The sequence below is a fragment of the Coregonus clupeaformis genome, chromosome 40 (assembly GCF_020615455.1).
Source record: "Coregonus clupeaformis isolate EN_2021a chromosome 40, ASM2061545v1, whole genome shotgun sequence".
In the NCBI taxonomy this organism is placed as follows: domain Eukaryota; kingdom Metazoa; phylum Chordata; class Actinopteri; order Salmoniformes; family Salmonidae; genus Coregonus; species Coregonus clupeaformis.
In genome coordinates, this window is record NC_059231.1 from 26052060 (window position 1) to 26074218 (window position 22159).

At 43.2% G+C, this 22159-nt stretch overlaps 1 protein-coding gene across 2 annotated transcripts; it reads left to right on the forward strand.

Moving 5' to 3' along the window:
- Window positions 1-2735: 2735 nt before the first annotated feature.
- Window positions 2736-20631, forward strand: senp7 (SUMO specific peptidase 7). 2 transcript variants are annotated; one of them, XM_041883152.2, is made up of 23 exons: window positions 2736-2910; window positions 6073-6230; window positions 6353-6424; window positions 7200-7315; window positions 7889-8131; window positions 8279-8334; window positions 9593-9741; window positions 9887-10289; window positions 12683-12819; window positions 15069-15200; window positions 15332-15365; window positions 15867-16100; window positions 16227-16663; window positions 16820-16950; window positions 17075-17191; window positions 17320-17439; window positions 17557-17649; window positions 17975-18192; window positions 18929-18987; window positions 19106-19149; window positions 19239-19307; window positions 19450-19600; window positions 19843-20631. In XM_041883152.2, exons 2-23 carry the CDS (start codon window positions 6168-6170, stop codon window positions 20005-20007), a joined length of 3243 nt encoding a protein of 1080 aa, XP_041739086.1. In that variant the 5' UTR covers window positions 2736-2910; window positions 6073-6167; the 3' UTR covers window positions 20008-20631. The 2 variants fall into 2 exon arrangements, with proteins under 2 accessions (XP_041739086.1, XP_041739087.1); XM_041883153.2 differs by having other exon boundaries at window positions 6073-6215.
- Window positions 20632-22159: the final 1528 nt, after the last annotated feature.

The following is a 22159-nucleotide window of genomic DNA, read 5'->3' on the forward strand; positions in this document are numbered from 1 at the left end:
TTAATGGCACCTGTTTGAACTTGTTATCAGTATAAAAGACACCTGTCCACAACCTCAAACAGTCACACTCCAAACTCCACTATGGCCAAGACCAAAGAGCTGTCAAATGACACCAGAAACAAAATTGTAGACCTGCACCAGGCTGGGAAGACTGAATCTGCAATAGGTAAGCAGCTTGGTTTGAAGAAATCAATTGTGGGAGCAATTATTAGGAAATGGAAGACATACAAGACCACTGATAATCTTCCCTCGATCTGGGGCTCCACGCAAGATCTCACCCTGTGGGGTCAAAATGATCACAAGAACGGTGAGCAAAAATCCCAGAACCACACGGGGGACCTAGTGAATGACCTGCAGAGAGCTGGGACCAAAGTAACAAAGCCTACCATCAGTAACACACTACGCCGCCAGGGACTCAAATCCTGCAGTGCCAGACGTGTCCCCCCTGCTTAAGCCAGTACATGTCCAGGCCCGTCTGAAGTTTGCTAGAGTGCATTTGGATGATCCAGAAGAGGATTGGGAGAATGTCATATGGTCAGATGAAACCAAAATATAACTTTTTGGTAAAAACTCAACTCGTCGTGTTTGGAGGACAAAGAATGCTGAGTTGCATCCAAAGAACACCATACCTACTGTGAAGCATGGGGGTGGAAACATCATGCTTTGGGGCAGTTTTTCTGCAAAGGGACCAGGACGACTGATCCGTGTAAAGGAAAGAATGAATGGGGCCATGTATCGTGAAAACCTCCTTCCATCAGCAAGGGCATTGAAGATGAAACGTGGCTGGGTCTTTCAGCATGACAATGATCCCAAACACACCGCCCGGGCAACGAAGGAGTGGCTTCGTAAGAAGCATTTCAAGGTCCTGGAGTGGCCTAGCCAGTCTCCAGATCTCAACCCCATAGAAAATCTTTGGAGGGAGTTGAAAGTCCGTGTTGCCCAGCGACAGCCCCAAAACATCACTGCTCTAGAGGAGATCTGCATGGAGGAATGGGCCAAAATACCAGCAACAGTGTGTGAAAACCTTGTGAAGACTTACAGAAAACGTTTGACCTGTGTCATTGCCAACAAAGGGTATATAACAAAGTATTGAGAAACTTTTGTTATTGACCAAATACTTATTTTCCACCATAATTTGCAAATAAATTCATTAAAAATCCTACAATGTGATTTTCTGGAATTTTATTTCTCATTTTGTCTGTCATAGTTGACGTGTACCTATGATGAAAATTACAGGCCTCTCTCATCTTTTTAAGTGGGAGAACTTGCACAATTGGTGGCTGACTAAATACTTTTTTTCCCCACTGTAAATGAATCCCTGCGCTGGTCTGCTAAAACCTGTCTGGCCTTTACATATAACTGGTGTGTATGTCTGTGTCTGTGTATGTTGAGTTCTATGTTTTCTGCTTCTCTTTATTTCCTGTCTCCTCAGGCTTTAATAAGAAGGAGCAGTTGACGTCGGATTCTGATCCATCGGCAGCCATAATGACCCCTGAACCTGATGATGATGTTGATGTCATCGCTAACAGCGGCCCGGCGCTGTGGTCAGAGACAGCAAGTGTGGATCCTGAGGTTTCACTGGATAACGGGCTGGGACCAATCAATGATCATTAAAAATGTCTTGAAAAAATATACATTCATAGAACTGTACGTCTAGTCAGATTCACTTGAGGACAGATTTTAACATCTTTACAGCCCAACACACTAGCAATAGACTATTAGTCTTACTTTACCGACTTTAGTGAAAGCATTCCCATAGAAAATGTCACCATGACCATAATGATGACTGATTTTGAGACCAAACAGTATATGACATGATAAGTGATTCAATTTCATTTATGTTGTATGGGCATAGGAGTGAGGTTTCTGAACCAAAGTATCCTAACAGGATATTGTAATATTATTGATTATTCACTGATCTATGGAAGCTTTTCTTTAACAGCCCTCCAACAAAAAAAAAGATGTATGTTGACATGCCCTTGCTGTCTTAGTCTCTCTCCAGTGTGCCCATACTCAGTGGTATGGGCACTGAGTACTGAGCACTGAGTTTCTTACAACAGATACCTGTTGTAACTCCAACTTTCACTCACATCAGTCACTATGCCAGTGTGAGGATTGTGTGAAATATGAAGTTATTATATACGTTGATCTCAGGTCAGTATTGGGTCCAGTGAGCCTAGTTTAACCTTTGACCCCAGATTACCCTTTTGGCTGCAGCGTGTGATGGCCTGCTCACCAACCCCTCCACCCAGGGATTGAGCTGGCTTGATCCCCATGCTGCAGCTTCACTATCTGACCAGTAAAATGTCAATACAAACTTGAAAAGTATCTGAATGACTTGTCTTTTATTGTGCTGTATGCATATAACTTCTCAGAATATAAATTATGAGCAATTAGATATTAAACTCTCTGATGAACATTATCAAGAACTGCTATGAATCATCAAAACATGTCTTACATATCTGCAACTTGAAATTATACATGTTATGTGGACCATGAGTAGCCTACATATCAAGTCATTTGATACTATGAAGGAAAATTAGAAGAATTGACTTAAAATATTTGTGAAATGTTATCCAATTCAAAGTATTTAGTATTTAATATCATATACATTTAAATTTGTAACCAAATAATAAAGTAATAAAACATAGGCTTGGATACAAATAATCTTCTCATTCTATGGTCTCATATAGCTAGATTGTCCACTTCCGGAAACAACAGGATGTTCTTCTGAATCAGGAAAAGCTTGAAAACATCGGCAACCTTTGCCATTAACGTGTATTTATGATTTTATGGACGTTGCAATTAATCAGCAAGATGATTTGGAGAGTGCAGTAGCTGTGTATATTTCCCGTCTCCTCGCTCTTTGGTCACGTGCGTGTATGTTGCACTAACTCACAGTATTACCGAGTAAGTATGAGAACCGTGGACAAAAGTTGATATCTGCTAGCTAGCTAACGTTAGCCTATTCATAGATGCTAGCTAAGGCTCGCCTACACTAAATGTCTGTGAAGTTACAGGCAGCTTGTTGCCAGATTTTGTTCGCTAGCGTGTCTGTGCATAGTTGAATGATATTCTAGAATGACAAAGGGCACACATGAAGAGAACCATTATACGGGCAATATTTAACTTTAGCGAAATGCAACGAGTAGCTACCTAGCGTAGTAGTCGATGGCATGGGGGCCAGACCCCCAAATTTTGGGTGACGATGTCTCATGGCATATTAATTTTTACCATTGGAATTTTACGATATGACGAACAATGTCAGTATACAACCAGTTATTGCTCACGTATACCCTTTAATCATATATCATTGGTAAGCTTCGATTCACAGCTATCCATCCACATTTTCAGAATGTTCAGGCTTAAAAAAGGAAACCCTGATACATTTAGTTGGTTCTGAAAAGTCATGAAATTACCATTCAAATGATATATAATATAAACAACTTCAAATGTGACTCTGGGTGACAACATACGTTTTTTCTAACATTAGGAATGTTTTCCCTCAAGAAATGAAGTCCATTTCATGTTTTGTTTCCTTACTTCCTAGTATCGCGATACTGATATCCTGACAACACAGCCATTGACATTAGAATGTTGGAAGCTTAGCCATGTAATTCCATGTAGTGGGCGGCTATGGTTTAGGATTGTAACTTCGGTGATAGAAGCATTAAATTGCACACAACCAGAACAGGGTTTTAAAAACATTTGTAGATACAGGACCATCACAGGATTCACGCATTAACTCCACAGAAGCCTTTTTCCAATATGGCCGCCAAACAAGGCAATGGGGTCTTATTGGATCAATTTCGCATGACCATACCTGTATGAAATATAATTGTAGTATGCCCAATAATATCTTAAAATGTCCATAGGGATGTAGAATACACATCCAAATGAGCCACATTTATAAATATGTTAAATGATTCACAGAATTGTGGTAAGAATGTGCCCAAAATGCTGTCCTAATCACTGATTTCTGAAAATGTCGATCCTTAAAGGGGCAGTGTAGTGATTTTCCTGTTTTTTGTTGTATTTTATATTTCCACACTGAGGTTGGAATAACACTCTGAAATTGTGAAAATCATGATAATGGCATTTTTGTGTAAGGGCCGTTTAGAAGAAGAATAAAAAAAGGCCTGGAATTTCAGCCTGTTCAGGTGGGATGGAACTTTTGGCCCACGTGACATCACAATATGATCTGATTAAAATAGACCAATGACTGTTCATATAGGTAAGAGGGTGGGCTCTAGACCAGCCAATCAGGGCTGTGTATGTAAATATCTTAACATTTGTTTCCTAATGCCCATATGATCAGACTGAGCATTTCCAGGGCCAAAGGAGGCTCGGGGATATAAATGATGATAAATATATTTTGGAGTTATTTTCATTAAATAAACACACAGTGCTTTACTAGACATACAGTGACGATTTGAAACAATCAATTACAAAGACTGCATGGGGGCTTTAATTGGAATATTTAATCTTCAAACAAAAAATTGATTTATACATGTAAATATTCATGGTTGTGGGGTGATAAAAATTATATACAATGTTATCCTGTCAACTGTTTTCATAAAACAAAGGACTAGAAACCTATAAAGTTCCATAGGAATGCCAATAAGTTTTAACCTAATATCTTGGAGAGCAGCAAACCATTACACATAGTTAGTCAACATTTAAAGGGATAATCCACCCCAAACCACTAATTCCTATGTTTAACAGTGTTAAATAACAGTAATATGTGAAAACAATATTTTTTGTGAACAAATGTTTAATTTTGTCATTATAAGGTTGGTAGCAACATGTCAAAATCGTTCTGGAAATCTGTTGCAGCTCAAGTCCACTACAAAACCCGAAATGCTCTGGGCTGGCTAGCTAGCTAGCAAACGGAGCTACACACAATAATACCAAAGTCAATATCAGCATATGAAGTAGCTAGCTAGCTGTAAAATCGCCTAAACAAACTGCACTATCAATTTAGGAGTCTCACAGAGTTCAAATTGCAACTCTGCTGCCCAGAGCAAGTGCAGAGTATGTTGCTATGGCAACAACGGCCCTTTCCCACGTTTCCCACAGACACACGGTGCATTGAGAGATGGTACTTGAAGAACCATACTTGTGGTCCTCTGTAGCTCAGCTGGTAGAGCACGGCGCTTGTAACGCCAAGGTAGTGGGTTCGATCCCCGGGACCACCCATACACAAAAAAAATGTATGCACGCACGACTGTAAGTCGCTTTGGATAAAAGTGTCTGCTAAATGGCATATTATTATATTATTATAAGAAGAAACTGAGTTTAATAATTTGTTACACTGTTTAGATTGAGCACATCTAAGCGAAATATATACTTTGTCATGACGGTATAAACGGATGGATGTGTTCTAGACGAGTATGCCCATACTATCTATTGGCTGATTTGGCGAGCTGGAGTAGGTAATTGTTTTAAAAGCGTTATGAAATGTGATATTGTGTTATCCCCTATCTCCAGTGACGAGAACCGTGTAGCTATGACACGTTCTTGCACGATTTCGTTATTTCACAGTTGGACCACTTACACGTTAAATCATGGGGAACATTTTTATTTTACCCACTGATAGAACATAAGCTTTCACCAAATAGACAGCAGTTTCATTATTTTTTATTTCTGGGGGTGGATTATCCCTTTAAGATATACTCTTACTATGGGGCCATAGCAGGTTGGTCTGTTACTAGAATACTAAAAGTATTGACCTCAACAGGCCCAACATTGATTTTTACTACATGTGACCTGTCAAGATGCTGCTGTTCTTGTGGATTGAGAGATACAGAACATGTATCCATAATGATCCAGTAGTTGCTTACTAACTCCTATTGCAAGTTTATAAACAATGCTTGTATTTGTCCTTGCAAAAGCATTACGCATAAAGTACAAACTAAAAATAATCACACTTGCTTGCACTCACCTGAATCACACTTGCTTGCACGCACCTGATACTGTATTTAACAACATACATCCCCAAGCTATTGGTGATTATGCACATTTAAACTGACAGATATGAAAGTGAATGTATACCATGTGTGTCTGCTGCAGATCTTGCTTGCTGCATCACCATCGCTGCCTTGGTTGGTGACAGGAGGCTCTGGAGAAGGAGTGTCCATCAAGCCCTAAAGGACCATAGCTTGGTCATGATGGACCACAGGAGAGCTCTAACCATTTCACTGGCCGTTGACAAGGTGGATAACGCTCAAGTATGTCTGGCCTGCCTGGTTATATTCATTCATTGGGATTCCTAGTCTTTTTCTCAGTCAGTATGCAAGAACTATAATCAACAACAGTGAGCAAAGTAACAGTACCCCTTTCTGCTTTTTAGATGGGAAGTCCACTCAAAATCCCCAAGACCCTCCTTTCTTCAGAGTCGGGATGTGGGAATGAAGAGGCACAGGTAGATGTTATTCTCTTTGGGTCACCTTTCTCGTAAGGCGTCCGCATGCTTCCCATCTGGAACAGTTCGTGCATATATTATGACGGCATTTAGTGATTTTGGTTCGTTTTGGTTTTCGTCAAGGGTTTTTTCAGTTCGTGCACCCAGCATTTTTTCTTGAGGCAAGCTGAAGCCTACGCCCTTTTGTCTGTGATTGTTCAACAGTAGGGATTCTTCAATGAAGTGTTTGTTGTCATTCAACGAGAGACAAATCACTTTCATGCAAATTTTTTCAGTTGAGAAATACTGCAACAAATATCTTAGTTAGATGTATAATTGCACGACTAAGATCTCGACGAAAACGTTAAAATTCATGACAGATTTCATGAGTTATCTTAGATTAAGTCAGACATCTGAGGAAGTGTATACTGGCTACGGTGTCTCAAGATGGACAAATGCTACTATTGCTGCTTTTTTCTCGTTTTTCAAGCGAAGGTCTTTTAAGGGAGAATGCGAGCACACTCGTTCAGTTCGCCTAGCCTAAGTAGGGCAGACTAAGTAGGGCTTATGGAGTCAAACATTTAGTAAGAAACACAATTATACCTGAAAGACCTTAGCTGACCCCAAAAATGTCTCACCTTCTGTCCCATGCACACGCACACACACACACAACATTAAAATGACAGAAAATAAATGAAACGACAGATTGCACCTTTAACCTTTTTCCCTGAGGTTTTACTATTGTGGTTAGGCCAGTGGGTAAGTAACTTTCCTCCTCCCTCTCTTTCTCCAACAGATTCATTGGTCCCAGATTGCTGGAGACAGAATCAAACTCCAAGATTCCCGTCAGCAGAATGGATCCATCTCTTTGGATCATGGCCAGGTGGCTTTAGCCCAAGCGGCAATGGACAGGTGAGGAGCAGCATTTATGGAGCCACAGATGGAAAGTTATGTTAGGAAGCAAGCATACATAGTCTGGTTAGATTAGACTTGTTGTAGGTTCATAGATGATTTTACTCTATAACATGGTCAGTTAGTAAGATACAGCCTTTGTCTTTCTCTTATTCTGCCAAAATATACATTTGAATTCATGTTATTATCTGTGAACTAATTGGGAGCCTTTGCACGGTAAAGTAGAATTAAGCCACTTTATGTCATTGAGTGCAGTTCTCCAAACGTTCCACAGATGGGGCTCTTCCCCTAAGTATTATTCTCAAAGGTAGCTTACATGCTCCGTGTACACCACCACTACTGGTACTGTAGAGATATAGCTGCAGCAGCAGTGCTTATCTTTACCACACAGACTCACTGCCTGGCCCTATCAACCCCATTCCACCTGTCTGCCCCTCCCCCCTTTAGCCTCACAGTTTCCCTATTGGTCAGAATGGTCATCAGATAAGCCGGAATGTCATATCAGGTCACGATGACACAGAATGGTCGTAGGGCTGTAAAGGTTCTGACTGGTTCTGTTCCTTCCTTCATTAGGCAGATCCAGTTGGTCCTCACGGACGTTTTAAAGACTGAACAGGGGCTGGCCTACCTGGACAAGAAAAGGCGTGGCCAGATGACCGGCAATGGAGAGCGAAAGAGCGAGTCATGGGTGGGGAGTGGGCAGAGGAGGGTGTCTCAGAGCAGCAGAGAGGGGAGGGAGGATCGGAGAGATGACCCCCAACACAGAAAGAGACCCCATGACCACCCCACACCCATCTCGACCCGCAAGGACAGGAGGTAATGCTGGGCTAAATGTTGCTGAATTTAGGATGCCAGTGAGCGATCAAGAGTTAAAACACAGAGCACAGAGTAAGCATACAGACAGTAGAATTTTGTTTGGGTGGCTTCTGACTTTCTTTCATTCCTTCTTTCTCTCTTGTTTAGGTCACACCACAGAGGGGGATCAGAGGAAGAAGAGAATGAAATAGGAGAGGAGAATGGTGAGGACCAGGGGCCTCATATATAAAAATTGCGTACACACAATATGCCCTAAAACATGTGTGCGCCAGTTTTCACGGAAAAAAAGTGAACTTGACTTGAGAATGTGCTTATCCTCCCGCAAACTTTCTAGTGGTTGACGTATTTCATTGCAAGAAGGCAAAAGTAATATGACACTCTTATTCATAACAAAAAAATAGGTAGCCTAGCTAAATATAATAACAAGATGCAAACATTTTACCATGTGCATCTCTCATTTAATTGGGCCTATTAGATATGCTATTATAATTTCAAGTTTTTGTAATTTCAAGTTTTTGCTCTATGCATCCGACAGGGAGCGCGGTTTATAACACAGTAGAATTTAACCGGTGAACAGGCAGTTTATATTTTGCATTGACATTTGTAGGCTACCACTATAAGTAGGCCTACTGTAGTTTACATTTTTTTCAGAGTAGATCATGTTTCAGAATTCGCGGGGCAGTGCAGCATATTTATGTTCGGGGAAAAAGTGAAGGTGAAACATTGCATTCAAACAATCTGTTTACAGATCCACAACAATTTGCAATTGTTTTTGTCTTTCAGAAATGGTCAAATACAGCAAATGTCACTGCAAAAGAAAACATTCTGCCAACACCTCCAAAGACATTTGATCAAGTTTGCAATGCATTGCTATTTCCTTTAGATACTGTCTTGGCCTAAGTCCAATACTTCCAAAGTATACTGCAAATAAGGGTGTTATTGTCACCATAAAAGGTGAATGATGGGTGTTTTTCAGGCGGCGTTATAATGCTCGTTCACGTGCGCACAGTTTTACGACAGGTCTGGTTTATAACGGCGTGCGGCAAGTTTAGAAATCACAATATTTTTCTGCGTACTAAGTCTTTTCAGAAATGGCGCACGCAGATATTTAGTGTTAAATTTATGCAACGGTTATGAGGCCCAAGAGATGCAGTGAAGATATCACACACACACACTCCTACCGTTCTCCCGCCTCCTTATTGGAAAGGCTCTGCAGTATTCCTGGACTCAATCCTGTTGTAAATAAACAAACACTTTACTTTACTTTATAGAGCTGTAAAACAAAGACCTGCTGAATCTGCACCTTCCTTCCTCTCTTACATACACACACACAGGCAAAGTTGATTTAATTATCTTACGGTCATTTGTTTTTTCCATATCTGCTGCCCTACTTTCTGGAGAGTAGTAACATGTTTATTGTATTTGGTGTGATAACTTTATCACCGTCCCTTTACTCTGCAGAGGTTGGTGTGTCAGGGAGGTGTGGGTCAGGGGTACCCCTGGAGGAGGTGACCTTTACTGAGGGGGACAGGCACCAGGAAAAGCATTACCCACAATCCACCAGGACCAGGAAGTCCAATTCAGGTTCAAGCGAATCCACACACGCTGAGGTAGGATCTCTGGATATAAGTTACCTTAATACTGACATTAAAGTTGACTGACTTTAAGGCTAAAGCCAAAAACCTGCAAGCTGGAATCCAAACCATTAGACAACCGGTCCCCAGCCTAACGCAACCTTTATCTCTCTGTTTCCAGAGGGAGAGATGTAGGAGGGAGTCTGCGCTCTACTGTAATGGACAGGTGAAGGATGGAGGGATGAAGGATGGAGTGGCGGAGGGCTTGACCACAGACACCTCCAGGCGCTCCAGGGGGAGCGTGCTGCGCCTGTCCGGGGAGTCCAGAGTCATGGGAGGACTGCCTCCCAAACGGCTCTGTCTGGAGGGGACAGGGGGCAGAGACACCAATGTAGCATCCATAGAGGTAGAGGTGGATCCCTCCGACTTTGACGGGACCTTGATGGTAGTCACTGTGGGGGAAGACGGGGAAGTTGTTAGCCCCTCTAACCCCAGCTGTGGAAGGGAGAGGAGAGGAACCCTGAGGCTGAGCCTGTCCTCCTCCAGCCAGGATAGGTCGCCCAAACCCAGCCCTGCTGAACCCAGTGAGTATAGAGCGCACTGTACACTGCATACCTTCACTCCTGGTGTGTGTGCTTCTTTCACCCCATCTCTCTTATTGAAACAAACATACAGAAATAAACAAACACACAGATTCCTCCCCCTCCTGGAATGGTTACATTATAATGTAGTAGCAACGCGCATGCCCTGCCCTCCTGAGGATCTGTCTATTTAAACCATATATTTCATGTGTTTGAGGGGTGCAAAATCCACTTGTCACTTAAATCTCACTAGATTGATTGCTTTCATTTTACACCTGCGACTCTTTCATACTCTTGCTTGTGCCTGTCGTTTTTTCCCATGAGCGTTACGACCACGGACATTTTTGTAATGACCTGTCAGACACAGCCCGGTATTGGCTGAAATGGGCTCAATGGAATACATTGTCTTTCCGTTGCATCTATAAGAACGCTAAAGCTTCGTCTGGGATTTAACGCTTCGTCTCGAAACTTACATCACAAGAAGGAGATGAAAGATAACTTTATTTTGATGTTTGTTTTTTGTGGAATTGAAACAAGTAATAATTGAATAACATTTTACATTTGTCATTTAGCAGACGCTCTTATCCAGAGCGACTTAGTTAGTGAGTGCATACATATATTTTTTTTTCATAGTGGAATCGAATCCACAACCCTGGCTTTGCAAATGCCATGCTCTACCAACTGAGATACATCTCTGCCGGCCATTCCCTACCCTGGACGACGCTGGGCCAATTGTGCGCCGCCCCAAGGTTGAAATGTTTACAAATTAGATGCGCTGAAATGAAACCAACTTCTGAAAATTAACACTCAGATTATAGTGATATTATGTCTGCTCTCACAAACAATGTAAAGTAATCCAGAGCCAAGCGTGTTGATTTTTTTTATCCGAAGGTATCCTGCTATTGACACACTTGTTGAATTATACAACAGTAATTAATGAGGCAGTCTAGACAGCGCACCTGTTCCACCCCGTTTATGTTAAATTGAATGCACCAATTTGTAAGTCACTCTGGATAAGAGTGTCTGCTAAATGATGTAAATGTTAGTGTATTTATGCAAATGAGGCACATATAATTATCTTTATTTTAACAAAAAAAAAAAAACATGATACCATTAGAAAATGTGTATATGAGTGCATTCAAAAAAAAAAGAAGACATTTGACAATAAATTGAATGCCTAAATTCCCACCAAAATCACTGAACATTATACGTGCCAGTAAAATGTTTAATGTGCTATAATTCAGTCAATATCTGATGGATTTTAAAAATGCAAAAAGTTTAGAGTATCTTCATCCATTGTCTGTTGCATTTATTAGTATTGTTTTAAAACCTTTTAACAATTTTGATGACCTTTGCTCAATGTAGTCTATTTTTCTACTTCCGGCACCAAGCCTAAGCCCCCACAGTGTCTGTTAATGCTGACCACTGGGTGCGTGCTTGTGACTGTCTGTGTCAGTATGCCCAGTGTGTGTGTGTGTGTGTGTGTGTGTGTGTCAACTGAGTTGAGTGTGTTTCTGTGTGTGTCTCTGCCAGTATTGCCTTTTTTGTGTGTAAAAAGTATCTGCGTGCTTGCATGTGTGTGTAATGGCACTAGTTGTGGCCTACAACACTTTGCCATTGCTATGGTTACCCCCCAACATAGCAGGATTACTGCTGTTCCTGTCTTTCCTTCAAAGTCCATTACACCACAGTCATGCAGTGACATGGCAGTGTGTGTGTAATATAGGGTTGGGCGGTATTCAGATTTCCATACTGTTCCAGTATCATACTATATTACCTGCAGTGCACACAAGGGCGGCTATTTCTTTGCAAACGTAAAAATAAATAAATAAGTACGCTAACAAAGGACTAGTGAATTCCCATAGCGGACGCTAGGTAAATGCTAACAAGCGCAAGCGAACAAACTAAATGCAAGGACAGACAACCCAGCTGATAAAGTTCTCAATAGGCTACACTCACACTTGATCCAGGACTGGATTGATGGTCTCTGCTGTAACCAAGAAGCTTGATTTTACAAGCTAGCTACCTATTGTTAGCAAATCAAATGCATAGCTGGAGCCCTGAGCTGGAGAAAATGTATTTGGCACTTAGATCGTTAATTTATACTAGTTATAAGATATCTAGCTAGCAAACATTAATAGTGAATTTGAAGTGAAACTTGATCACCTCTCTTGTGCTGCTCAACTGTGGAGGTCACGTCACGAAACTTCCGTTTGCTCCATGTGCTAGTTGTTATCAAATGTACCTGAATTGAATTGCATTTTTGTGAGTAAAAATAAAAAATTAGAATTTTTAAAATCATACCGTCTTTATTTGAAAATACCCCGGTATACCGCCCAAGCCTAGTGTATAACAATATTTAACTGCAACAGGTTTAATCTGTGTGTGTTTTCTAGTCGTTCTCTCCAGTGATGAGGAGGAGGTAGTCACCCCGTCCCGCAGTTCAGTCCTTCGGCCACAGACTGGGGCTAGTGACTCTAAGCGCCAGAGAAACCATGCTCAGGAAGACATGATGGCAGAGATGGACTCTCAGGTGGGCAAAAACAACTTCTGAAATCTTATGACATCACAAAGGATGGAATAGGGGGATCTCACAATGGATGACATCACAGAGAACAGAATAGGGGGATCTCACAATGGATGACATCCCAAAGGACAGAATAGGGGGATCTCACAATGGATGACATCCCAAAGGACAGAATAGGGGGATCTCACAATGGATGACATCCCAAAGGACAGAATAGGTGGATCTCACAATGGATGACATCCCAAATGGCAAAATAGGGCAATCTCACAATGGATACCACTTCCTGATTCAGCTTACACCGATGCTCGAACCTAGGACCACTGCCTTGCTAGAACACATGACCGCCCTCTTGAGGTGTCTTACCAGTCAGCGCCACGCGAAAAGCTAGCTATTCGCTGGCACAAGTGGGGACACTTCAGGCTGAGGAGTAGGGTACACACATACCCCTGTTCTACACTAACGCTCATTGACATAGGCTGGTAGCAAAGCTAGCCAAAGGGCGTTTTTACCGGTTGAAGTGTTTTTTAAAAGTATAATGCAGTTGATTGGTGACGATGACACAAACGTTATGTTAAGCAGGACATTCATACGAGCCTTACAATCCAATTATAATCTAAAAGCAGTGTGAAATGCACTCATAAGCAACATGTAAATGGTGGCTTTTTTTGCCGGCAGTCTAGGTTTTTTGTTTGTTTTTTAAAAGCGACAGATTCTGTATGAAAAGTGCTATATATAAAATACATCTATTGTCATAATGAGAACTCCCTGTATTTTCCCCTACGGTGGGGAAATTGTGAATAGCGACTCGAGAGTTATAGATTACGGTGATGTCACAAAGGGCTGCTCACGGAGGGATCAGTGTACAGAGGCAGGTGGTGTTAGTGAGGGAGGGCATTGCGTGACTAGACTGGCCCTAGGGGGTAGAACCACCACCTGCTGCCTGCCAGGCTTTAGAGGCCAGAGTGGGGATACTGTAGCTCCCACGTACTGTAGTCGGTCAACTCATAGGAGGACAAGCCAAATGCCCTCGGCTGCACCACATACAAATGAACACACATACACTATATGACCAAAAGTATGTGGACACCTGCCCGTCGAACATCTCATTCCAAAATCATGGGCATTAATATGGAGTTGGTCCCCCCTTTACTGCTATAACAGCCTCCACTCTTCTGGGAAGGGTTTCCACTAGATGTTGGAACATTTGCTGCTGGGACTTGCTTCATTCAGCCACAAGATCATTCGTGAGATCGGGCACTGATGTTGGGAAATTAGGCCTGGCTCGCAGTCAGCGTTCCAATTCATCCCAAAGGTGTTCGATGGGGTTGAGGTCAGGGCTCTCTGCAGGCCAGTCAAGTTCTTCCACACCGATCTCGACAAACCATTTCTGTGTGGACCTCGCTTTGTGCATGGTGGCATTGTCATGCTGAAACAGGAAAGGGCCTTCCCCAAACTGTTGCCACAAAGTTGGAAGCACAGAATTGTCTAGAATGTCATTGTATGCTGTAGAGTTAAGATTTCCCTTTACTGGAACTAATAACTAGCCCGAACCATAAAAAAAAGCCCCAGACCATTATTCCTCCACCACCAAACAGTTGGCATTCGGGCAGGTAGCGTTCTCCTGGCATCCGCCAAACCCAGATTCATCCGTCGGACTGCCAGATGGTGAAACGTGATTCATCACTCCAGAGAACGCGTTTCCACTGCTCCAGAGTTCAATGGCGGACAGACGGACAGACGCTCGCCGGTCCCGTTCTGAGCTTGTGTGGCCTACCACTTCGTGGCTGAGCCGTTGTTGCTCCTAGACGTTTCCACTTCACAATAACAGCACTTACAGTTGACGGGGGCAGCTCTAGCAGGGCAGAAATTTGACGAACTGACTAGTTGGAAAGGTGGCATCCTATAACAGTGCCAAGTTGAAAGTCACTGAGGTCTTCAGTACGGGCCATTCTACAACCAATGTTTGTCTATGGAGATTGCATGGCTGTGTGCTCGATTTTATACACCTGTCAGCAACGGATGTGGCCGAAATAGCCAAATCCACTAATTTGAAGGGGTGTCCATATACCTTTGTATATATATTGTAAGTTAAACCGATCTGTTGATTAACTAAGTCTCTCACACACAAACCCTTTCTATGTCTTATTGCTTATCCGGATTCTCTTGTGCCCTTGTTATCAGAAAGCATGGTTGTTGTTTGCTTGCATGCACTTGTGTGTGTGTCACTCATCAATGTGTTTATGTGTTTGTTTCAGTTGGTGCCTGTGGTGGTGACAGGATTTGGGGTGTCCCCCTTCCCCAGCATTGAGGACTCTGAGAATATGGGCCTGTCCTTCTCTGCCCTGCACTGTGGGGGGGTCCGAGGGGAGGCCAGCGGGAACCTCAGGGTAAGGCTCTGAACACTGTGCTCCGACTGTGGAGAAGATGCAGTACATAATAGAATAGACATTCAGTACATAGCAGCTTGTACTCTTGCAGTGCTTGTGTGACACGGGGCCCTTTCTTTTCTCCTCTGCAGATCACAAACCAAAGAATCATCATACCAATTCAAGGTAATCCAGCACCCCTGGACCTTGTTTATGATGTCGCCAGCCTTTACCATACAGTCCTGGTCCTCTATTTAACCTTTAATCCTTTTGGAACAATTCCATTATTACTTGGTCCAACCTGAACGTGACCGTGTGTGGTCGCTAGCCCCTCTGTGCCTCGGGTGGGCGGTCAGGTGGGGCGGTCGTGTGGTGGCTATATAAACTCTGTTTTGAAATAGACCCTCTCTGATCCTGTTGTGGTCCTCCTGTCTGTCTGTACACCATCCTCATCTTCAGCTGAGCGCACACGTGTGTGTGTGTGTGTGTTAGACCCTAAGGGCTTTTGTGATCTTTTTCACCTTTCTGCTGGTGAAATCTGGCTGCAGAGAGCTACAGTGCTTACCCTTGTGACTACTGATCACTACTATATGTGGAATAGTAATTTGTCCCGGTCTTCGTCTCCTGAATAAGTCCCAGGTTTAGATGACCAGGTTGTTGACCCCTCTCTCTCCCTTCTGTCTTCAGAGCCTTCAGGCCTGGTAGAAGTGATGGTGACTGTGGAGCGCTGTCAGCTGTGGAGGTACAGCGTCTGGGACATGGAGGAGCTACAGGAGAGAGGGCTGGGGTGGGAGGTTGAGCGGGAGAGGGGGCAGCCCCCCCCTGCCCTCCTCCTCCTCTACGTGTCAGACACCCAGGCAGTCGCTGTCCAAGAAGACCTGAGTGAGCTGTCAATCAAACAGGCCTTAGACCCACCCACTGGTGAGAGCCTGCCTTGTGGAACAAAAGTGTGTGTGTGGGTGGGTGTTTGCTCAAGCGTGTGTACGCCTATGTGCAAATGTGTTTGACTGTGTTTTGTTCTCTCTGTGTGTGTGTGTGTGTTCACAGGCCAAGCCAGTCCCTTTCTCTTGCTCACTCTGCGTGACCCTCTGGAGGGGGTGGAGGGTGCGCTCCTTCGCTCCGTCCTCGACATCATCTGTCTCAACAACACCCCGCACGTCGAAGCTGCACGGCTCCGTGGCAACTCTCCTGTCAACGGGGTGGTTGACCTCCACAGTCCCCTCCTGTCATTGGACGACAGTCTGGTGCTGGTCAGCAGAACCGGACTGGACCCTCAGCTGCTCTCCCTACTGGGCCAGAACAGTGCCAAGCCTAGGACAGACCAGGACCAAGAACCAGAACAGGACAGAGAGACACCTGGGCTGGAGCTGGACACTGTGGACAGAGAGGTGGAGGGGGAGTCACAGACACTACCAGACACAGAGACAGACGTACAGACAGAGGAGGAGGAGCAGAGGGAGGTAGAGATCGTACCCCTCACTGAGGTTGGTAGTACTTTGAGTGCATTTGTTTGGGTGTGGACGTGTGTGTGACTGATGTCAATAAGCTCAACCATAACAAAACCCAAAGCTCTAACATTAATAATCAAATTGACAACATGTAACCCATTATACATCCTCTGTCATTTGTCACCCCTCCAGGAAAGTCCAGTCCAGCCTAGACCCATGTACACAGTGTGTCATCACAGAACCAGAGGCTCCTACTCTGTGTCCCTGGGCCCCAAGCCTGGCTCCAATTGGACCCGGTACACACACCAGGGCCCCACACGCAGGCAAGCTACACAACTTGTTGAGTCTTTGAAATTAATCTCCAGGACCTGAGACGGAGACCCTTGCTGTAGAGAAAAGTGTAGATGTATGGCTTAACTTCTTTCTTTCTCATCCTCCTGTTCTTAGGTTGATCCAGTTTCCTCCACCGCCTTCCAAAGGAGGGATCACCGTGACAACAGAAGATCTGGAGTGCCTTGACAACGGCCAGTTCCTGAATGATGTCATCATCGATTTCTACCTCAAGTGAGGGTGACATCAGTGATTGCATGGAGTATCTCCCCTAACAGAGACATCCTCTGTACGCAAAACAGTTTGGTGCCAAAATGGAGGACAATTTCAACTCCAACATGGCTCTGTCTCTGTCCCAACAGGTATCTGCTCCTGGAGAGGGCTCCACAAGATGTGGCTGATCGCTCTCATGTCTTCAGTAGCTTCTTCTACAAGCAGCTCACACGCAGAGACAACGCAAGTGAGGACAGCACCAGCATCTCGTAAGTGTGTGTTTGTGTGTGTGTGTATTTTGGTTTATCATTAATGTATTTGTATCTTTTTGTTGATATTTGTATTGCAGTGTATGTTTCGTGTGTGTGTGTGTTGTCTGTCCCCAGAGCGCAGCAGAGGCGGCACCAGCGGGTGAAGACGTGGACACGACATGTGGACATCTTCAAGAAAGACTTCCTGTTTGTGCCTGTCAATCAGGAGTGAGTGACACACACACACAGCTTTGATGTAAAAACATTTGGTGTACATTTTTTTTTACTATTAAAAATCCTATTTTCCTTAACCCTAACCCTATCCTTAACCTAACCTAACCTTAACCCTAACCTTAACCCCAAAACCCTAAACCTAACCCTTAAGCTTAAAATAGCATTTTAGCAAATTCCTACGCTTTTAGGACATTTGGCTGAATCGTTAGGACATTGGGGTCCTGATAATGTAGGAAAACAAGTGTACACACACACTCACACACACTAACACGCATCAATAAACCATGTGACTTATAGTGCTTTCTTCCTTGTATTGCAGAGCCCACTGGTACCTGGTGGTGATCTGCTTCCCTGGCCTGGAGGATCCCCAGTGTGAGGAGTGGAGCAACCCAGCCTCGCTGAGGGGAACAGGGGGGGAGAAGTCAGGCAAGGCACAGGCTGAAGAGGAGGCCTCCGGGTCTGAAAAGCTAAATGGTGTCACTGAAGTTCCCCCTGGTCCGACCAACACTGACAACCAAGACAAACTGACAGTTACAGGTATGTGTGACTAAACAATTCTCATCATGTCTCTCACAGGACATTAGACCTTTGTGAAACCATCAAACTTACATAATATTTCAACATTAATGAATATTTGCATTGGTTTAGGAAGTATGACTATGGGTGGTTTAGATAAATGCACCTTATGTGGTAGGATTTTTTTTATTTAACCTTTATTTAACCAGGTAAGCCAGTTGAGAACAAGTTCTCATTTACAACTGCGACCTGGCCAAGATAAAGCAAAGCAGTGCGATAAAAACAACAACACAGAGTTACATATGGGGTAAAAAAAAACAAAGTAAAAAAATACAACAGAAAATATATATACAGTGTGTGCAAATGTAGCAAGTTATGGAGGTAAGGCAATAAATAGGCTATAGTGCAAAATAATTACAATTAGTATTAACATTGGATGGAGCCAGAACAGTAAGGGAGAGAGAGAGAATTGTTTAAGAGCTGCTCTGGATTTTTATAATCCAAAAACAATCAGAACACCAGTCACAGACAGAAACAGAGAATGAAGCTGGAACTCAATAGGCTTTAATCTACTGGGTTTTTATGAGACTAAGACACAAATCCCATTCTTTATATCACTGTGCTGCGATAACATACATCATGACAGTAACAACAACTACATTATCAATGGGATAAGGGAATAACAGCAGCATAAATACCTGGGCTGTAACATGAGGAGGATAATGCTGCTGCTGATGATGATGTTTCCTCTCTCTAGTTGTTTCAGAGAGTGTTGTCCAGGGTGAATCAGTACTCCAGCCACCTCCTGGTCCTCCGGTAAGACACAACTGTCTTTAGGGCTCTTATGTTGGGTCTCAATTTCTCGCATTTAATTGTTTTCCTTCTTTCTCACTCTGTTCTCTTTCTTACCTTCTGTCGTTCTTCTTCTCCCTAGGACTGCACTGAGAAGACCTGCCACAGAGACAATGTCTGTAAAAGGTGAGTGGAAACACATACACACACATAGAAAGAGCTCATAACTGGATGTTTATATGCAATTGTGAAATGTCTTTCTCTTCTCTCCTCAGACCCTGCATTCTCATCATGGACTCCCTCAAGTTCTCCCTCCATGAGCGTGTCTTCAAACTCTTACGAGAGTGAGTGTGTTCACTATTCCTGTGCGTGTGCGTGTTAAATATCTGTAGAGAGAATGGAATGGTGTGTATATGCCTGTGTGTGTGTGAATATGTACCTTTATGGGTGTTTAATGTACTCTCTCTGTCTGTCTCTCTGTGTCAGGTATCTGCAGTCAGAGTGGGAGGTGCGTCGGGGCTCTGTGCGTGAGTTCAGTTCTGAGCAGATGAGAGGCTCCCACTGTAAGGTCCCCCTACAGGACAATAGCAGTGACTGCGGCCTATACCTGCTGCAATACGTTGAGAGTTTCCTGCAGGTAACTGTGCACATGGAATAAGAACACACATACATACGCATTCACACACTCACACCTGTAACCAGTCGGGTATTGAACTGGTGTGGTGTCTGAACAACTCAAGACCATGTTAGCCAACTGAGTCTTCAGGTCTCAGGCAAGGTTACTTATGTTTTTCTCTTATGAGAACATACTCACAAACACATATGCTGACATACACCTACATACACCTTGTCTCTCTCTCCTGACGTTTCTCCCTTTAGGACCCTGTGGTGCACTTTGACCTCCCCCTGCGCCTAGAACACTGGTTCCCACGGCAACAGGTGCGGAGGAAACGAGACGAAATCAGGGACCTGGTGCTGCACCTGTATAGACACCAGAGGGGCATGGTGGGTAGTATAGGAAACATGGGAAATGTAGGCAGTTAGGCACGGTAACCGCCTTGGGATTCTGCTCATGCTGAGCAACAAGGAAATTGACATTTCAGCCAGTGATATGATTTCTTAGACAATAAGCGTATATAGTTGTTTCACGGGCCAGCAGGGCTGTTCAAACATACAGTACATGCAGATGTCTCATCATGTCAACATGAAATTAGTCCCTAACATCAAAGGATGTTGCATTAATGACTTAAATCCCTCTGGGGATGGATATGTAAGACTTGCTGTAGTAGCTGTTGAGTTGCTATAGCTCAGGTTCTTGTTTGAAGTTGGTGCATTAAAGGGTCATTCCACAGAAATTCAGTAGTTAAAACTGTTATTCTTTACCGTTTCAGTGGAATGCCCCTTTAAAGAGTCTGTCCCCACTGCACCATAAAGATAGGACAACATACCACCACTATAGCCTCATTTAACACGAGATCAGATTCAACAGGGTCTCCCTTTTATTCTTTTACCTGTTTTACGATGAATTTCCCCCCTATGTGATTCTATTGTAAATGTTATGTCAGTTTGATTTTTATATGTGGACTTTGTTTTAAAATGTACATTTTGATGAAAAAATGTGTTTTGAATATAAAATATAATAAATGCATTTGTAGTCGGAATTACAAATCATTTTCTGTTAATTTTGTGACGATTTTCTGACATTTTGAATCGCAACCACTATGGACACCCTGGAGGTGGTGTACTGGCACAACCAATTTACCCTCCGGGTGAAAGACGCTCCAGGTAGAACATAAACACACACACACATATTTCTGGGTAAAGCTGATGGGCGTGGGGGGGATTTTGTAGGTTTTAGGAAAGAAGAGACGATGGCCCTGTCCAGAAACAACCCCTACACATTACATTGTGTTGATCTGATTTGTGTGGTGTGTTTGTGTGTGTATGGGGTATGATACCGCGACATTTTGCAGGACCCCCTGCTGTCTGATAAGAGGGTTACACAAACACAACACCTAAACTGGACGGACTGAGGTTAGGTACATGTAAATCTCCAGGAATAATATTATTGGTTGCCGAGAGGTAAATACTGATTATAGGTGATTCCAGGTCAAATGTTAGCAATCTTAGTTTGTATGTGTTGGTGTTAGTAAGGGAATGTAAGAGCAGGGATTTTTCTGCAATAGAAACCCTTTGGAGGGTTTTTCAGGACACCTAAATCCATTTTTTTTTTTCAAATTAATTTTCGGGATTGAAAACACTTTCAGTGTAAACTTAAACCACTAAAACAAGATATAAAGTATGTGAAATGATAATGGACATATCTTTAAAAAATATATATAATCTTGGAGAACTAACAATCACCAAAATAAAAGCTAGACAGTCAGGGGAATTGAAAATTCCAAAAGCAATTCATTTAACAGTATTGATTTTGTTATTAAGTTTGAGCTAAAGAACACGGCTTTAGCCATAGCAAAATGCATAGAATTGCAGGAAATTCTTTAAAACTGCTAAATGTTCTCTGAGCTCCATGGCTAAATGTGTAGAATTGCAGGAAATGAACTTTAAAAATGTATAAATGTATCTCGGCTCCATGGAGGAATTTGGAGAATTGCAGGAAATTGGCTTAAAAATGCCACGCCCTTCACCTAAACCCCTTTTTGTAGATAGATAATGCCGCATAATGAGGCAGGGAGCCCAGCCAACAGCGAGTTGCAGTAATCCAGACGGGAGATGACAAGTGCCTGGATTAGGACCTGTGCCGCTTCCTGTGTAAGGCAGGGTCGTACTCTCCGAATGTTGTAGAGTATGAACCTACAGGATCGGGTCACCGCCTTGATGTTAGCGGAGAACGACAGGGTGTTGTCCAGGGTCACGCCAAGGCTCTTCGCACTCTGGGAGGAGGACACAACGGAGTTGTCAACCGTGATGGCGAGATCATGGAACAGGCAGTCCTTCCCTGGGAGGAATAGCAGCTCCGTCTTGCCAATGTTCAGCTTGAGGTGGTGATCTGTCATCCATACTGATATGTCTGCCAGACATGCAGAGATGCGATTCGCCACCTGGTTATCAGAAGGGGGAAAGGAGAAGATTAGTTGTGTGTCGTCAGCGTAGCAATGATAGGAGAGGCCATGTGAGGATATGACAGAGCCAAGTGACTTGGTGTATAGGGAGAATAGGAGAGGGCCTAGAACTG